Source organism: Caloenas nicobarica, chromosome Z (genome assembly GCF_036013445.1).
Source record: "Caloenas nicobarica isolate bCalNic1 chromosome Z, bCalNic1.hap1, whole genome shotgun sequence".
Lineage (NCBI taxonomy): Eukaryota > Metazoa > Chordata > Aves > Columbiformes > Columbidae > Caloenas > Caloenas nicobarica.
Window position 1 is genome coordinate 3,466,020 of NC_088284.1, and position 13,431 is coordinate 3,479,450.

A 13,431-nucleotide genomic window follows, 5' to 3' on the forward strand; every position below is an offset into this window, starting at 1 on the left:
TAGGTTATTAACAGTGTTTTATCAAAGGTTATCTTGTATTTGTATGTAATTCCCTTGTTCTTCCTAGGCGCACAGTCACTTTTTTAGACCAGTGAAGCTTATTGTGGTACCTTAAAAGTTTGTATCTAGAATAATTAACAATTAATGATTGTGCTGAGGTACAGTGACAAGGGAGAGAAGGAGTTAATGTAGTTTATGGTATTTAAAAAATGAGGCTTCAATGAGAGGAGTCAAGCTTTGTTTTGAGTGTCTTAAGTGAAAAGAACGCAAGTATTTGATTTAAGATTTGCACTGTTAGATTAAGTGCGTGCAACTTTGAAGACTAGGGCACAAGTTAGAAGCCAGACTACAGTTAGTCCTAAGAAAAATCCCCATAATCGTGAGGACCTGATGGTCACGCTGTTTGCACCAACTGTTGTGTTCTTCAGAGCTGCTCTTACTGTGTTGGACTACTTACACAGGTTTAAATAGTGACCTCCTCATTCTTTCCCAGGACTTGCAGTTTTTTATCTACTTCCATCAATTTCCAGAATATGTTTGTATTTAGGGTCAGCATAGAGGTCTTCAGCCATCCCAAGGCATGAGTTGCTCTCTCTTACCAATATTACGCATTTCTAGCCAGTTGCAAATCAGTAGGTGTGCAAATTTATTGTGAAAGTTGTAGTTGCCATAGAAGCTGCAGTCGTTGGTGCTTATTGTAGACATACGTCAAGAATTTAACATGCGTTCTTGGTGTCTTCGTATTTATGTATGTAAGTACAATGACAGTTAAAATTGTAGGTAGCTTTGACAGGGAGATTGTGCGTGTTGTTCTTGTTTGAGAAAGGTATTTGATCGCTTATTTTGCTCTGCCCTTAATTTTAGCAGCATGTCAGCATTTTCTGGACTCCTTAACATCATGATCCCTGTGAAATGAATGCCATTCCAGATGCACCTACAGCTTAATGCTTTAGAATGATATTTCTGCTTATGAATCATGGTTGCTATAGTTAACAATAAGAAACAAGAAAACCACGTGAAATTTCTTTTAACCTTCAAGTATGAATTTCAGGGGAAGAAAAGTTTCTGAAATATAGAAGTACTTGGATTATCCAGTCTGATTTCCGTCGTTAAGGGTCTGTCCAACTACTCCCTGTATTCCTGGAGAAACAGTAAAAATAAAACGGTTTTGGTCTTCTGTGTTAAAAAAGCTTTCTATTGGGTTGTGCAGCTGTAAAGAGCTTCTCATAAGAGAAAACTGATGGCATTTATATGACACAACTTGAATGTCTAATCTTAATGCAGTGATGTGAAAAGCATGTTAATAGCCAGGCTGCAGTCTTCTGCAGTATTTCTGGAACCCTGAAAGAAAATAACTTCGAATCATGGAGTAATTTGGGTTGGAAGGGACCTTTGAAGCTCATCTAGTCTGATGCCCAGCTTGGTAGTGTCTGTTAAAAATATCTGTCTTCCACCATAATTATAAATGCTCCCAAGCATATCTTATGCTTCATAAAACCTTGTTAATTATAACGAGTGTCCACTCGGATATATCTGTAAATGGAGTAATAAGCGAAAACGTGTAGGTCAGACTCAATGCGTTTCCATGCATGTGGTGCCTTAAAGAGAATATAGAATTTGCTTTAGGGGGAAAAATGTTGCAAAAGCCATTGTTTAATTACTACCAGTAAAACTTCCTTTTTCAAAGGCATATGTAAGATTTTTGTGTTGATGGACAAAACTATGTACTCTTTTTTTCATACTCCCAAGCATTTTTAATGGAGGTGACAATTTCAAATCTTGCTGACTATGGTATTGAAGCCACCCTGTGTCTTCTAGTAAAACGAAATCCATCTTGTAACAAAATGCTAGTTTGTGGAATTTCCATATAAAATGTGAGCTGCTTTGAGGCGTGATTGACTGCACATTTCACCTTGATTAACTTGCAGGAATGCATAGAAGGCAGCAGGCAGGATAATAGGTGGTATTTTGCAATACATGCTGTTTTGTTAATGTAAAGGATCATTTTATTCATTTGCATTCTGATTATGGAATCCAGAATCATGCTGACGTTGCTATCAAGCTTATGCAACTATCTATGGAAGCACGCAACATGAAGTTCTCAGTAAATCCTTGAATATCAGCATCTTTTACAGCTAACACAATTTCTCTTTTATGTGCCATGACTATAAAGCTGTTACAGTACTTCAAGCTACTTTTTATGAATATTGAAACACTTTTTCTTCACCCTATTTGACTGTGGAACTAAGGAAATGTAGCAGGGGAAGGACAGACAGAAACGAACCTCCAGCAGCTTGCAAACTGGCTGTACTTCTGTCTTCATCTCCTCTTTTTTTGTATCATTTTGCTGTTCAGAGAAGTTTCTGGGATGAAATTAGTGACTGCTGTTGGTCTCTTCTTTCACTGGCAATTGCGTCTGTGGTTCATTTATCGATGGGGTGTTGGGGGAATCCCAGTTTGAGGTGTGCTGGTTTAGCTTCCTGATAGCTACTTGATAGAAACCTTGCTGTACCCAAACTGGCTGTCTGCAAACACTAAATTTCAACAGGATACCCTGGTCCCCTACACAATGAGGAAGGGAGGTGTGTGATGAGAGTACGACTGTAGTATTTTTGATGGTTGTTTTGAGATGTGCAAATGATGTGGCCCTCAAAGGTGGGTCCTGGCTGCTTGCACAAGTTCAGTTTTCATCTGGCTTAATTCCCTGATCTGTCTTACTGTAAAAACAATTTTCTCAACACTAAGGAGAGACTAGGGAGCAAGCAGCTGGGGACACGGGAGAAGTTCAGACTTTTTTTTTTTTTTTTTTGGTGGCTGACTATGTAGTTGTAGCATAGTTGTGTTAAAACTTCAGCTGAGCTCAGATCTATGTTAGAATACATGGATCTAAACTCTTCAACTGCATAGTAAGGATTAGGGAAGGTGAACCCAAAACATGGCATTTCGACTTGTATTTCTTCTGAAATCAATGCTGTATTTTGGGCTACTATTTAAAAGGCAACAATATGCTTTTGAACTGTTCTTAAAAATATCTTTTATGATTGCAGATGTCTACTACTTCATACCTTCTGTCAGACCCTCCATATGTCAGTCCTTGAGTCTGGAGTTGGTACGGTACAGTAGTACAGATTAAAGTCAGATGTTCATTCATCTTTACAACTTAACCTTCTGGTTACAGTGGAAGAGTCCCACAGAAATAGGAAGGAAATTGCTTAGAAGAATTCTGGACAATTTTATACCTCTGAAAAGAGAGCTTCCTCACAAAAATATGAAGTGATGCACCCTTGTTAAGTTACTTGTTTGTTGTAATATGGGGAGAAGATTGCTTACTCTGGCATAATGTGTTCACAGAATCACAGAACGTTAGGGATTGGAAGGGACCTCGAAAGATCATCTAGTCCAATCCCCCTGCCAGAGCAGGAACACCTACATGAGGTTACACAGGAAGGCGTCCAGGGGGGTTTTGAATGTCTCCAGAGAAGAAGACTCTACAACCTCCCCGGGCAGCCTGTTCCAGTGTTCCGTCACCCTGACTGGGAAGAAGTTTCTTCTCAAATTTAAGTGGAACCTCTTGTGTTCCAGCTTGAACCCATTACCCCTTGTCTTACTGTTGGTTGTCACTGAGAAGAGCCTGGCTCCATCCTTGTGACACCCACCCTTTATATATTTATAAACATTAATGAGGTCACCCCTCAGTCTCCTCTTCTCCAAGCTCAAGAGCCCCAGCTCCCTCAGCCTTTCCTTGTAAGGGAGATGCTCCACTCCCTTAATCATCTTTGTGGCCCTGCACTGGACTCTCTCCAGCAGTTCCCTGTCCTTCTTGAACTGAGGGGCCCAGAACTGGACACAATATTCCAGATGAGGTCTCACCAGGGCAGAGTAGAGGGGAAGGAGAACCTCTCTCGACCTACTAACCACCCCCCTTCTAATACACCCCAGGATGCCATTGGCCTTCTTGGCCACAAGGGCCAGTGCTGGCTCATGGTCATCCTGCTGTCCACCAGGACCCCCAGGTCCCTTTCCCCTACACTGCTCTCTAATAGGTCATTCCCCAACCTATACTGGAACCTGGGGTTGTTCCGGCCCAGATGTAAGACTCTGCATTTTCCCTTATTATATTTCATTAAATTTTTCCCTGCCCAGCTCTCTCGCCTGTCCAGATCTATTTATTGTTTCTTTTTTTTTTAAATGAGAATCTTTCTGTTTATGAACTTCAGAGTTCAATCCTCAGTCATCCACAACCAACTGTGATAACTAAGTAAATACTATTATTTCCTTTGAAGAGATCTCTGTGTCATACAGTACCAGAACATGATACAAAAAGAACAGAACAGTGACATTCTGGCAGAATCAGTGGAGATTGTTAAACAGTTTGTTAGTATGATATAACATAGCTTTTTAAAAAAGCGTCTGCCTTGCTGTGCCCGTCCTTTCAGGAGTGAAGCCTGATGTGTCTGTCTCTGTTCATGTATGCATTTAACCTGCTGCATAAAATAAAGGCTGTTTCAGAATAAACTACACAGAACTTTAACAGTTGCTTGTTTTATTTCTTAAAATGTGTTGGAAGGAAGATGATAATACTGATTCATCTGACTCTTTGTTTCATGAAATGAGACATATTTTGTGATAAAGCTTATGCTTCTGGCTGTGAATTTAAGATGGCACTGCATGAGTTGCATTAAGATTTTGTTATTTTTGAGTAGGGAAAACAATTAGAAGTCTTTGAAATCAATAACACCACCAAACTCAACCTTCATCCTGGACACTTTTAAAATTTGTTTTAACTGTACTGTTGTGTTGGGTAAGAATATGAATCATAGAATCATTTCAGTTGGAAGAGGCCTTCAGGATCATAGAGTCCAACTGTAACCTAATTCTGGCACTAAACCACGTCCCTAAGAATCTCATCTAAATGCCTTTTAAACCTCTCCAAGGATGGTGACTCCACCACTGCCCTGGGCAGCCTGTTCCATATGCAAGTATCCAGGATGACAGATGTGAAACTACAGGGTGTTTCAAAAAGATGGACCCAATTTGAAATCACTATAATCTTTGAAATCGAGTCCATCTTTTTGAAACACCTCATGGAGTGATGGAAGCTCAGGTGCTTTACCATTCCCTGCAGAAAGAGATGCTGTTAGTTCACCTGTGCTTATCTCTCTTTTTCTCTCTAGAATATGGTATCAAGTTTTCGCGTTTCTGAACTGCAAGTGTTGTTGGGGTTTGCTGGACGCAATAAAAGTGGGCGGAAACATGACCTCCTGATGAGGGCACTGCACTTACTGAAGAGCGGCTGCAGCCCAGCAGTTCAGATAAAAATCCGAGAACTCTATAGACGTCGGTACCCAAGGACGATTGAAGGACTTTCGGACTTATCAGCTATAAAACCTGCGGTTTTCAATTTGGACAGTAGCTCCTCACCTGTCGAGCCTGACCTCGCTGTTGCTGGCATTCACCCGCTCCCTTCCACTTCAGTCACCCCTCAGTCTCCTTCCTCGCCTGTCAGTTCTGTGCTCCTCCAAGACACTAAGCCCCACTTTGAGATGCAGCAGCCATCCCCTCCGATTCCACCCGTTCATCCTGATGTTCAGCTGAAGAGCCTCCCTTTTTACGACGTGCTTGATGTGCTCATAAAACCTACAAGTCTAGGTAAGTGCTTAATAGCTCTGTGGGTTGTGTAATTCATGAAATAGGTGTTGCTTGTGATTTCTAGACTTAAATTTTTGCAACTGGGGAAAAGTGGAAGCTCCCTTCCCTTCTCATCCCTACCTTTGCTCTTTCTGCTGCTTGTCCCTAGAAGTGCCAAGCCACACTTCAGAAAATACTGTTCTCTTCTGCAAATATTATGTGATTAAAGATCTTTGTCTTTTGAATATTGAATAATAGAGTAGTTCAGTTGGAAGGTATGTACAATGGTCATTTAATGACCTGACCATCTCAGGGCTGACCAAAATTTAAAGAATAATAGTTAAGCGCGTTATCCAAATGCATCTTAAGCACTGACAGGCTTGGGGCATCGACCACCTCTCTAGGAAGCCTATTCCAGTGTTTGACCACCCTCTTGGTAAAGAAAGGTGTTCTAATACAGAGTCCGAGCCTCCCCTGAAGTTACTTTTGGCTGAAAGATTTCGACCTGAAGTCTCAAATGGGGGAGACACATTTATAGGGTCCAACAGGTAAAGGATTTTGGGGTCAGTAATTAACAAGGTGCAAAAATGTAAAGAGAACAAGTTCACTGGCTTGTTAGTTTACACTTGTCTCACTGCAACAATCCTGCAGGTTCTGGTGTCTAGCACTGAAGTAGATACTTTGTGCAGCAAAGTTCAGTGTCGGTCTCAGTTTAGCGAAGGTTTCTCAGCTTGCTGATTATTGCCATACTGTTTGTTAAAATATAGAGTGGATCTTTGTTTTCCAGATAACCTGAAATCTCAGTTTAGTGTCCTCAAATTGCTTGGTCTTAAACACGTTTAGTTACTTGGAAATATGTTGTTTTTCTGTCTTGAATTTCAACTTGTCTGTCTTTGCATGATAGAAAATGTTTCTGAACTATTTAGTGATACTGTTTAGAAACACCACAGCGTTTTGCAAGCTGTTTGCATCCTCTTAAACACTTTAGTTTCTTAACTGATAATAGTATTTTAGGCTGTGACTTGTACCTCAGTGAGGCATATACTGATGGTTGGTCATCTTTGACTGCCTAAAGCAGCAAACTTTACTGACAAGCATTATTTACAGTGCCTGTTGTCACTTCTCTTTGTGTTGTGACACCTTTTGTTCCTCATCAATGATATGTAGAGGTGGTGGTGATATGCTAGAAATTTCCCTAACAGCTGTTTTCCTCAATTTTGGAAGTGATCTTTTCTTTTCTTCTGAAAGGAAAATGCTTCCTTAAGGGTGTCACCATATTATAGTTAAAGCTGTGTTTAAATTCCTCTTTCCCTTGAAGTCTGTAGGCTAATATAAAATATATATTAAATGCTGTCTATGTTCTGTGTGTGTGCACCTATATGCACAATGTAGTTGTTTTGAACTGTTTGAGGAACTTGGCGTGTGTCTGCTCCACCTGGATTCTGTTTCATGTTTGTGACTTCTTTTATGTGTCTTCTGGACATGGAGATCATAATATCTGAATGTCACAGTGTACAAGACAGTCTAGGTCTTCCAAATTTGCCTGGTTTAGTTTATTTTTAGTTGTAGTGCCACTTTTGCATTTGTCCTTGCTGGTTACTTTAAACTGTTGGACAAGTCCGCTTTACCTTTATTTCGGGTCAAGATTTCTAACTTCTCAAGTTGCAAGAAAGTTGAAAAGTAACATGTACATACTATGCACCCTTAATACTAAAATATTACTGCTTCCCATCACTGACAGACAAGTAGGATTCTGATATAAAAGTGGTGTGTATATGTATGTGTGTGTGTATATATTTTTTTTTTGCCAAATGCTAGCAAAGGTTAATTCACAGATGTGAAGATGCCTTCTCTGACATTAGGCCTTGTGCTTCCTCCCTTCCTCCCCAAGTACTTAGTTACCTTTACCTGTTTCTCAATTGAGTAATTTTCCGGTTTTCCATAAATAACTTCTGGTGCGCGTTCTCTTCTTGTTGTACCTTAAAATAGTTCTAAATGTCTTCTCTGTGGTACCCTTTTTCCCAGATATCCAGTGTTGTATCTTGTTGTGTGTGCTTTTGATTATAACATGGCTTGCCAAGCTTCTTTAGTACTGAAGTGTAATGTGAATATTAAGCCATTTGAATATAGTTGTATGAATTATTTGTTCCATTGCTTTCCTGTCGACAGTTACATGCAGTTCAAGCACAATTTGAGTATATTCAGTGACTCGCACCTTGTTCCAGAAAAAACTCAATTGCAGATCCTGTTTTGATCGATGACTTTAGTCGCCATGGTTAAACCTCTTTTGTGTCTCTTCTTTTTCTAGTACAGAGCAGTATTCAGAGGTTCCAAGAGAAGTTTTTTATCTTTGCTTTAACACCGCAACAGGTCAGAGAAATCTGTATTTCCAGGTAAGAAGAGTGTGGCATAATGTAGGCAGACTTTTGCAAAATTTCATGATAAAGTGTGGGCTTTTTGGTTCATTCTGTGTTGCATAAACTTACAGATGTGGGGTGATAATCCTCAGCAAAATTATGCTGAATTTCTATTTTTCTTCAGGAGCTACCATGCACAGAAATTATGTGCAGTTAGGGTAAATCCTACACCACTAAAGAGTTAACAATTACTCAGTTCCCAGTAATTGTGGCTGTTTAGAGAGGTGGTAAGCTTTTTTTCCCCCTGCATGTTTCCTGGCTGCAGGAATGGAAGGCCGCTTTTATTTTTTTTGTCTCAGAGTTCATGTTGTTGCAAGACCAATAGTGTAAGCCAAGAGAATTCATCGGGATTTTCCTCTCTGGCAACATTGTACCTTGTTGTTACTATAAAATCTTGACAGAGTATGATGATTTAGTCCTGCTTAAGTAGCTAAACAGAAGTGTCTCTGATAAGACTTGTTTATAGCTCAATAAAAGAAAAACAAGAGCAAAGCTTAGTGATGCTGGGGGCAGATATGCCAGTTCTTTCTGCTTATGACTGGAATATGAAATCTGCTGAGTTTTTATCTTTTTTTTTTTTTCCCCTTTGTCACAGGGACTTCTTGCCTGGGGGCAGGAGAGATTACACAGTCCAGGTTCAGCTAAGGTACTTTTTTCACAGTGTTCTCTTATAACTTCTAAATTGGCTAATGTAACAGAAACCTAGATGTTTATGGAGACATATGAATGCAGTGACACTTGAAAAACGATGCTTTCTCTTTTTGGGAATATAGGTTATGCCTAGCAGAGACAAGCTGCCCTCAAGAAGATAATTACCCTAATAGTTTGTGTATTAAAGTAAATGGGAAGCTGTTTCCATTGCCGGTAAGCTTGTTTAAATGTATTTGTGGTTTCCTTGTGACTTGTGCTGTGTGGGGGTTTTTTTACGTAATGTTAACTTGCTAAAATAATCAAGTTGCTTATTGTTATTACGCAAGTTTCTACAGTTGCTAATCTTAGGTGTATGGTTTGTACATTTGCTGTGTGAGATAGCTATTACTGCTATTAGTTATGTTACAGCAACTGCATGGATTAATTGCGTTTTAGCCACCTATAGCAAACCTCATCTGTTGTAGTTAACAAAATATGTCAAAACCAAACCAGTGTCTGTATGAGGAATCCTCCTCATCAGTCTTCGAACTGCGTTTATTTGACTTGATTGGTAGTAGCCCTCGCTGTTTGGGCTATTTATATTTGTGTGTTGGCTTGAGTTACTTCTTGTTAGGAGGGGATGGCATCACCTTCTTGTATACAAGTTTGTAGAGGAACACAAATTTTGGGTTTCCCAGCATTTGCTGATACAGGAACAGGACACTGTTGGAAGCTGTACAGCTGCTGGTGTCTGTTGTAAAAGTTAGTATGTAGGCAGGATCACCTCAAGGTTTGAATATACACAAAATGGAAAAACACTCATCCTTGAAGAAATCTCTGGTATGGGCATCTTTGTACAACAGAGGAGAGAGAAACTCTTATGCAACCCGTTCTGAAAGCTATAGAAGATAGAAAAAGTAGTAGTACAGAAGGTTTTTTCAGCAGTGGATTTGGAAAAATGCTGTGTGGGGAGATGAGGTGTGAAATGTCTCTTTCAGAATGTTTGTCACATTCTTGGGGTGTCAGATGTGTTGCCCTGTACCCCTCCTCCTGCCATATGTGACCATCACTGCTTCTTTTTTTTGCCTCTGCTCAGATGAGACTCTCTAGCTTCTCTTCCCCCTACTTCTTTAACCATTGGATCACTGTTCTTTTCTCTGTCTTCAGGGTGTAAGAGGGTTCCTTTCATATGTTTTCTGGTCAGTGTTTTCTGCAAATGCCAGTTATGTTCTCTGTGATAAACTTGCAGGATTCCCTTCTTTCTTCTGCAGTTTTTCCTTTATTTAAGTGACCCACCAAAAAGAACTGGGTCTGGTATTACCTGTGGACATCAATGTCTGCTGACTCTCAGTCTTGCTGCCCTGTTTCCCCAAAAATACGACAGGGTCTTATACAATTTTTGCTCCAAAAGATGCTTACTTTTTACATGTATAGCTGCCTGGACGCTATTTAAATTGACTTTTTAAATGAACTGTAACTAGGGCTTATTTTTGGAGTAGGGGTTATTTATAGCATCCTCAAAAATCCTGAAAAATCATGCTAGGGCTTATTTTTGGGGAAACGGGGTAATATAGTTTATGCCCTGCTATGCTGTGTTATGCTGTCCATTTTGTGTGTAACGTATGTCACAGCTGTAGCAAAAATGGTTTGTAATCTTGGATTCTTGCTTTTAGATCTAAACTCTGTAGGTTCTTCCTGCATATCATGACTCTTTAATCTCCTCAGTAGAAACTTTAGGTGAGAAAGTGAATAAATGATATTGTCTCAGCAACTTCTGTTCCTTTCGTCCTTCATTATGAGCTGAATGACAAATACAGTTCAGTCTGAGTTCTCCTGCAAATATTTTTTTTGTTGATTTGGTCACTGTCCATATCCCTCTCATGGTTCCTTTCTGTTGCAGGAAATGTAAGATAACTTATTTTCCTCAAAGACCACTGTTGTCCAGCTCGGTAGTGTTAGTGTTAGGTAATTAGTCCGTGATGCTAGCCTTTATTGCCAATTTGTACAACTATTGAGTGAGTACTGTCTTGTATTTCCTTGATATAGCAGTTCATGCCTCTGCAGAGGTCTGTAAATTATTCTCAGTCATCTCCTTGGCTGCAATCCTTACCAAAAACTTGAAGGAAATGCTGCCAGTGTGCCAGTACTGCTTCAGGTTGTGGCAACTCATGCTACCATGGTGTTTTGTTTTATTTCTACAGCTGTGTGCTCCTGTTCTTGTGTGGGTTCTGACTTAAAAAGGAATAAATGTAGATATCCGCATGTTGGTGTCTGGTCTTATAACAAGGATTTTATATGTAATGCACTACAGCAGGTGTTTCTTCTCTTGACTTCTCTTGTAGGAAAGACAAAATGCGAAAGTCCAAAAAGGTAATTTGTTTTTCTTCCTGGAGGACCTCTGCAGACCGCTGCAGGTCTGTTTCCAAGGTCAAAACCAAATATGTCAGGGCAGGCTGGAAATAGCCACATAAAAGAGCAATCACTCTTTCTGTTGGTAGTTTTTTTCTGGCTCTAGCTGATTCCACCTATTTTTGACTAACATGGTTCTTGCAAGAAGCATGGAAGACTTGAAGACCCAAAGAGCCACTAGAATTGGCAGCCTAGCTAGACAGTGCTGGTTGTGATAGGCAGGCAGAGTGCTCTTTACTTAACTCCTGGAAGGCTGTGAAGGGAAAATTCTAAAGTGTTCTAGGAGTACAAGACTGAATCTGATAGCAAGATCATTGCTCCATGGAAGAAAACATCAAAAACTTGACTGAAATGCAGCACATGCACTGCACTCTGTCAAAAAAAAAAAAAAAAGTTGGGAAATATAAGAGAACTAGCATCCTTGCTCTCTTGAAAGCAAGGCGGCTTCATTTTAGGTTGGAGACCAGCAGGGTTGTTGTGGCTGATACAGTATGTGTGGAAATACTCCTCAATATTGCAGGGAACATGAGTTTGTTGACATAAGCTCATTGTAAATTCACCATAGTAGAGAAGCCTACTGGAGCAGAGCAATTGGGAAATATACTCTATAAATGGCTGCAGCTGTTATGTCTGATTAAATAAATGGCAGAATATTTATTCTGTTAATTCTGTGCCTGCTGCCTAGTATGTTCTGTGGCAGAGCACATGTGGTAAGGTGCATGGTACCTACTGGGTCACTCATCATCTGGGATGAGAACCATTTTAGAAACAATTCTTCAGCAATTGATTGATGCTCTGGCCCGGTAGAAGCTCTGAGTCCCTTTTCTGTCACTGCAAGTCTGAAATTAACAAAGGGCAGTGGTGAGGCACAGCCAGGGCTTGGTTGTCAGGTGAAATGTATGGATGGGGAGTAGAGCTGCTTTGGAAACGCAGGAAATGATGTGACAACTATTGGGTCCTTCTTGGCTTAAAGTCCGTGATTATCCTCTGGTATACTTGATTGATAAGTGGAAGCAGCTCTTTATTTCTGTTGTTTATTTTCAGACTCAACGTCTTTCAAAGTAACTTTTTTTTTTCCCAAGCACTAGGCTGCGAATGTGTGTGTAAAACAATATATGTGTGTGGGTTTTCAGCATATCCTTTCTGGGAGAGTTTCTTCTATGGAACAACACTGTCTTGAACTAAATTAGATCTGCCGGTTGGTTCTGTGCAAGACATAGGGCTGTGATCTCTTAGTGTCGTCCTTCTGATGCAGGATGACTTTTTGAGGTGAGTGGCCTGCAGGCTGTTTGTGTGAGCTGAAAAAGGAGATTTTTCAGAGTTTCTGTTACAGACTGGCTTGCTTTCCTCGTGGCAGATGCAGGGCAAGAGGAATAAGCTGCAGTTAGTCCATGTGCCCTCTCTCATAGCACAAGTACTTTCTGCTCACAATGTGCTGGCGAGTGTGTGTTTGCCTAGAAGCAAAAGGGAACAGGATGCCTCCTGATTCAATTCACAAACATTACATAGGAAATACAACTACAGAGAGAAGCAGTCCAGGTTGTGAAGGTCTTCTTCAAAGCTGAGCAAACAATATATAGTTTATTTTGTTTCTGCAGACAACAGCAAAGCCTGTTAGCTCTGAAATACAGCTGATATTTCATGTAGAGCTGTTCTTCAGGGGCCCTGGCAAAGCACAGATGAGAACCTGTCACTGATGGGGCTGGTGTAGTTGGTGCAAGGCAAAGCAGACACCGAGGAGACATGGAGCTCTTGTTCCAAGACTATTGTTTCTTAAATGGCATCCAAGTATTTTCTGGGTGTGAAACAGGGAGTTAACTCTTCATGACTTACCGTGTCCTTGCGATGTTCCACTCTCTTTCAGTGGGATGGCGGAGAAAAAAAAAAAGGACAAAGTATTAATATTGCTTTTTATTCATTCAGTGAACTTACCTGGACCAAGACTGTCTTTTCTTTTACCTTTTCAAAACTTCGGTAAAACCATTTTAAACCAAAAAATGCTTTAAATTTGTGTTTCACTTGTGGCATTAAACTGTCAAAGACTGATATTTCTCAGAGTAAGTGTTGAATTTAGTCTCTAGCTTAGAGAGCCTCTGGGTTTACCTGCGTCCCAGAGGTCTGTTTAAAACTAACAAAGCTGTTCAGCAGGTTTCAGAATACAGTGGAGAGACTTAGTAATGCTTTCCTTGTCCTTTCTTCCTGTAGGGATACGCTCCACCCCCAAAAAATGGAATTGAACAGAAGCGACCTGGGCGCCCCTTGAATATAACATCTCTAGTTAGGTTGTCGTCGGCAGTGCCAAACCAGATTTCCATTTCCTGGGCTTCTGAAATTGGAAAGGTAAAGT

At 40.3% G+C, this 13,431-nt stretch overlaps 1 protein-coding gene across 9 annotated transcripts in view; it reads left to right on the plus strand.

Annotated features, from left to right (window-relative positions):
- PIAS2 (protein inhibitor of activated STAT 2) overlaps nucleotides 1–13,431 on the plus strand; it is a 31,403-nt gene that overhangs the window by 3,985 nt on the left and 13,987 nt on the right. For all 9 annotated transcript variants that reach the window (XR_010607821.1, XR_010607822.1, XR_010607823.1 and 6 more), the window contains exons 2-6: nucleotides 5,175–5,649; nucleotides 7,937–8,021; nucleotides 8,641–8,691; nucleotides 8,819–8,909; nucleotides 13,290–13,424. Coding sequence is in view for 4 of the 9 variants with exons in the window: in XM_065656179.1 (XP_065512251.1) it covers nucleotides 5,175–5,649; nucleotides 7,937–8,021; nucleotides 8,641–8,691; nucleotides 8,819–8,909; nucleotides 13,290–13,424 (837 nt within the window). In the remaining 5 variants the exon portion in view is untranslated. The remainder of the gene's footprint in view (nucleotides 1–5,174; nucleotides 5,650–7,936; nucleotides 8,022–8,640; nucleotides 8,692–8,818; nucleotides 8,910–13,289; nucleotides 13,425–13,431) is intronic.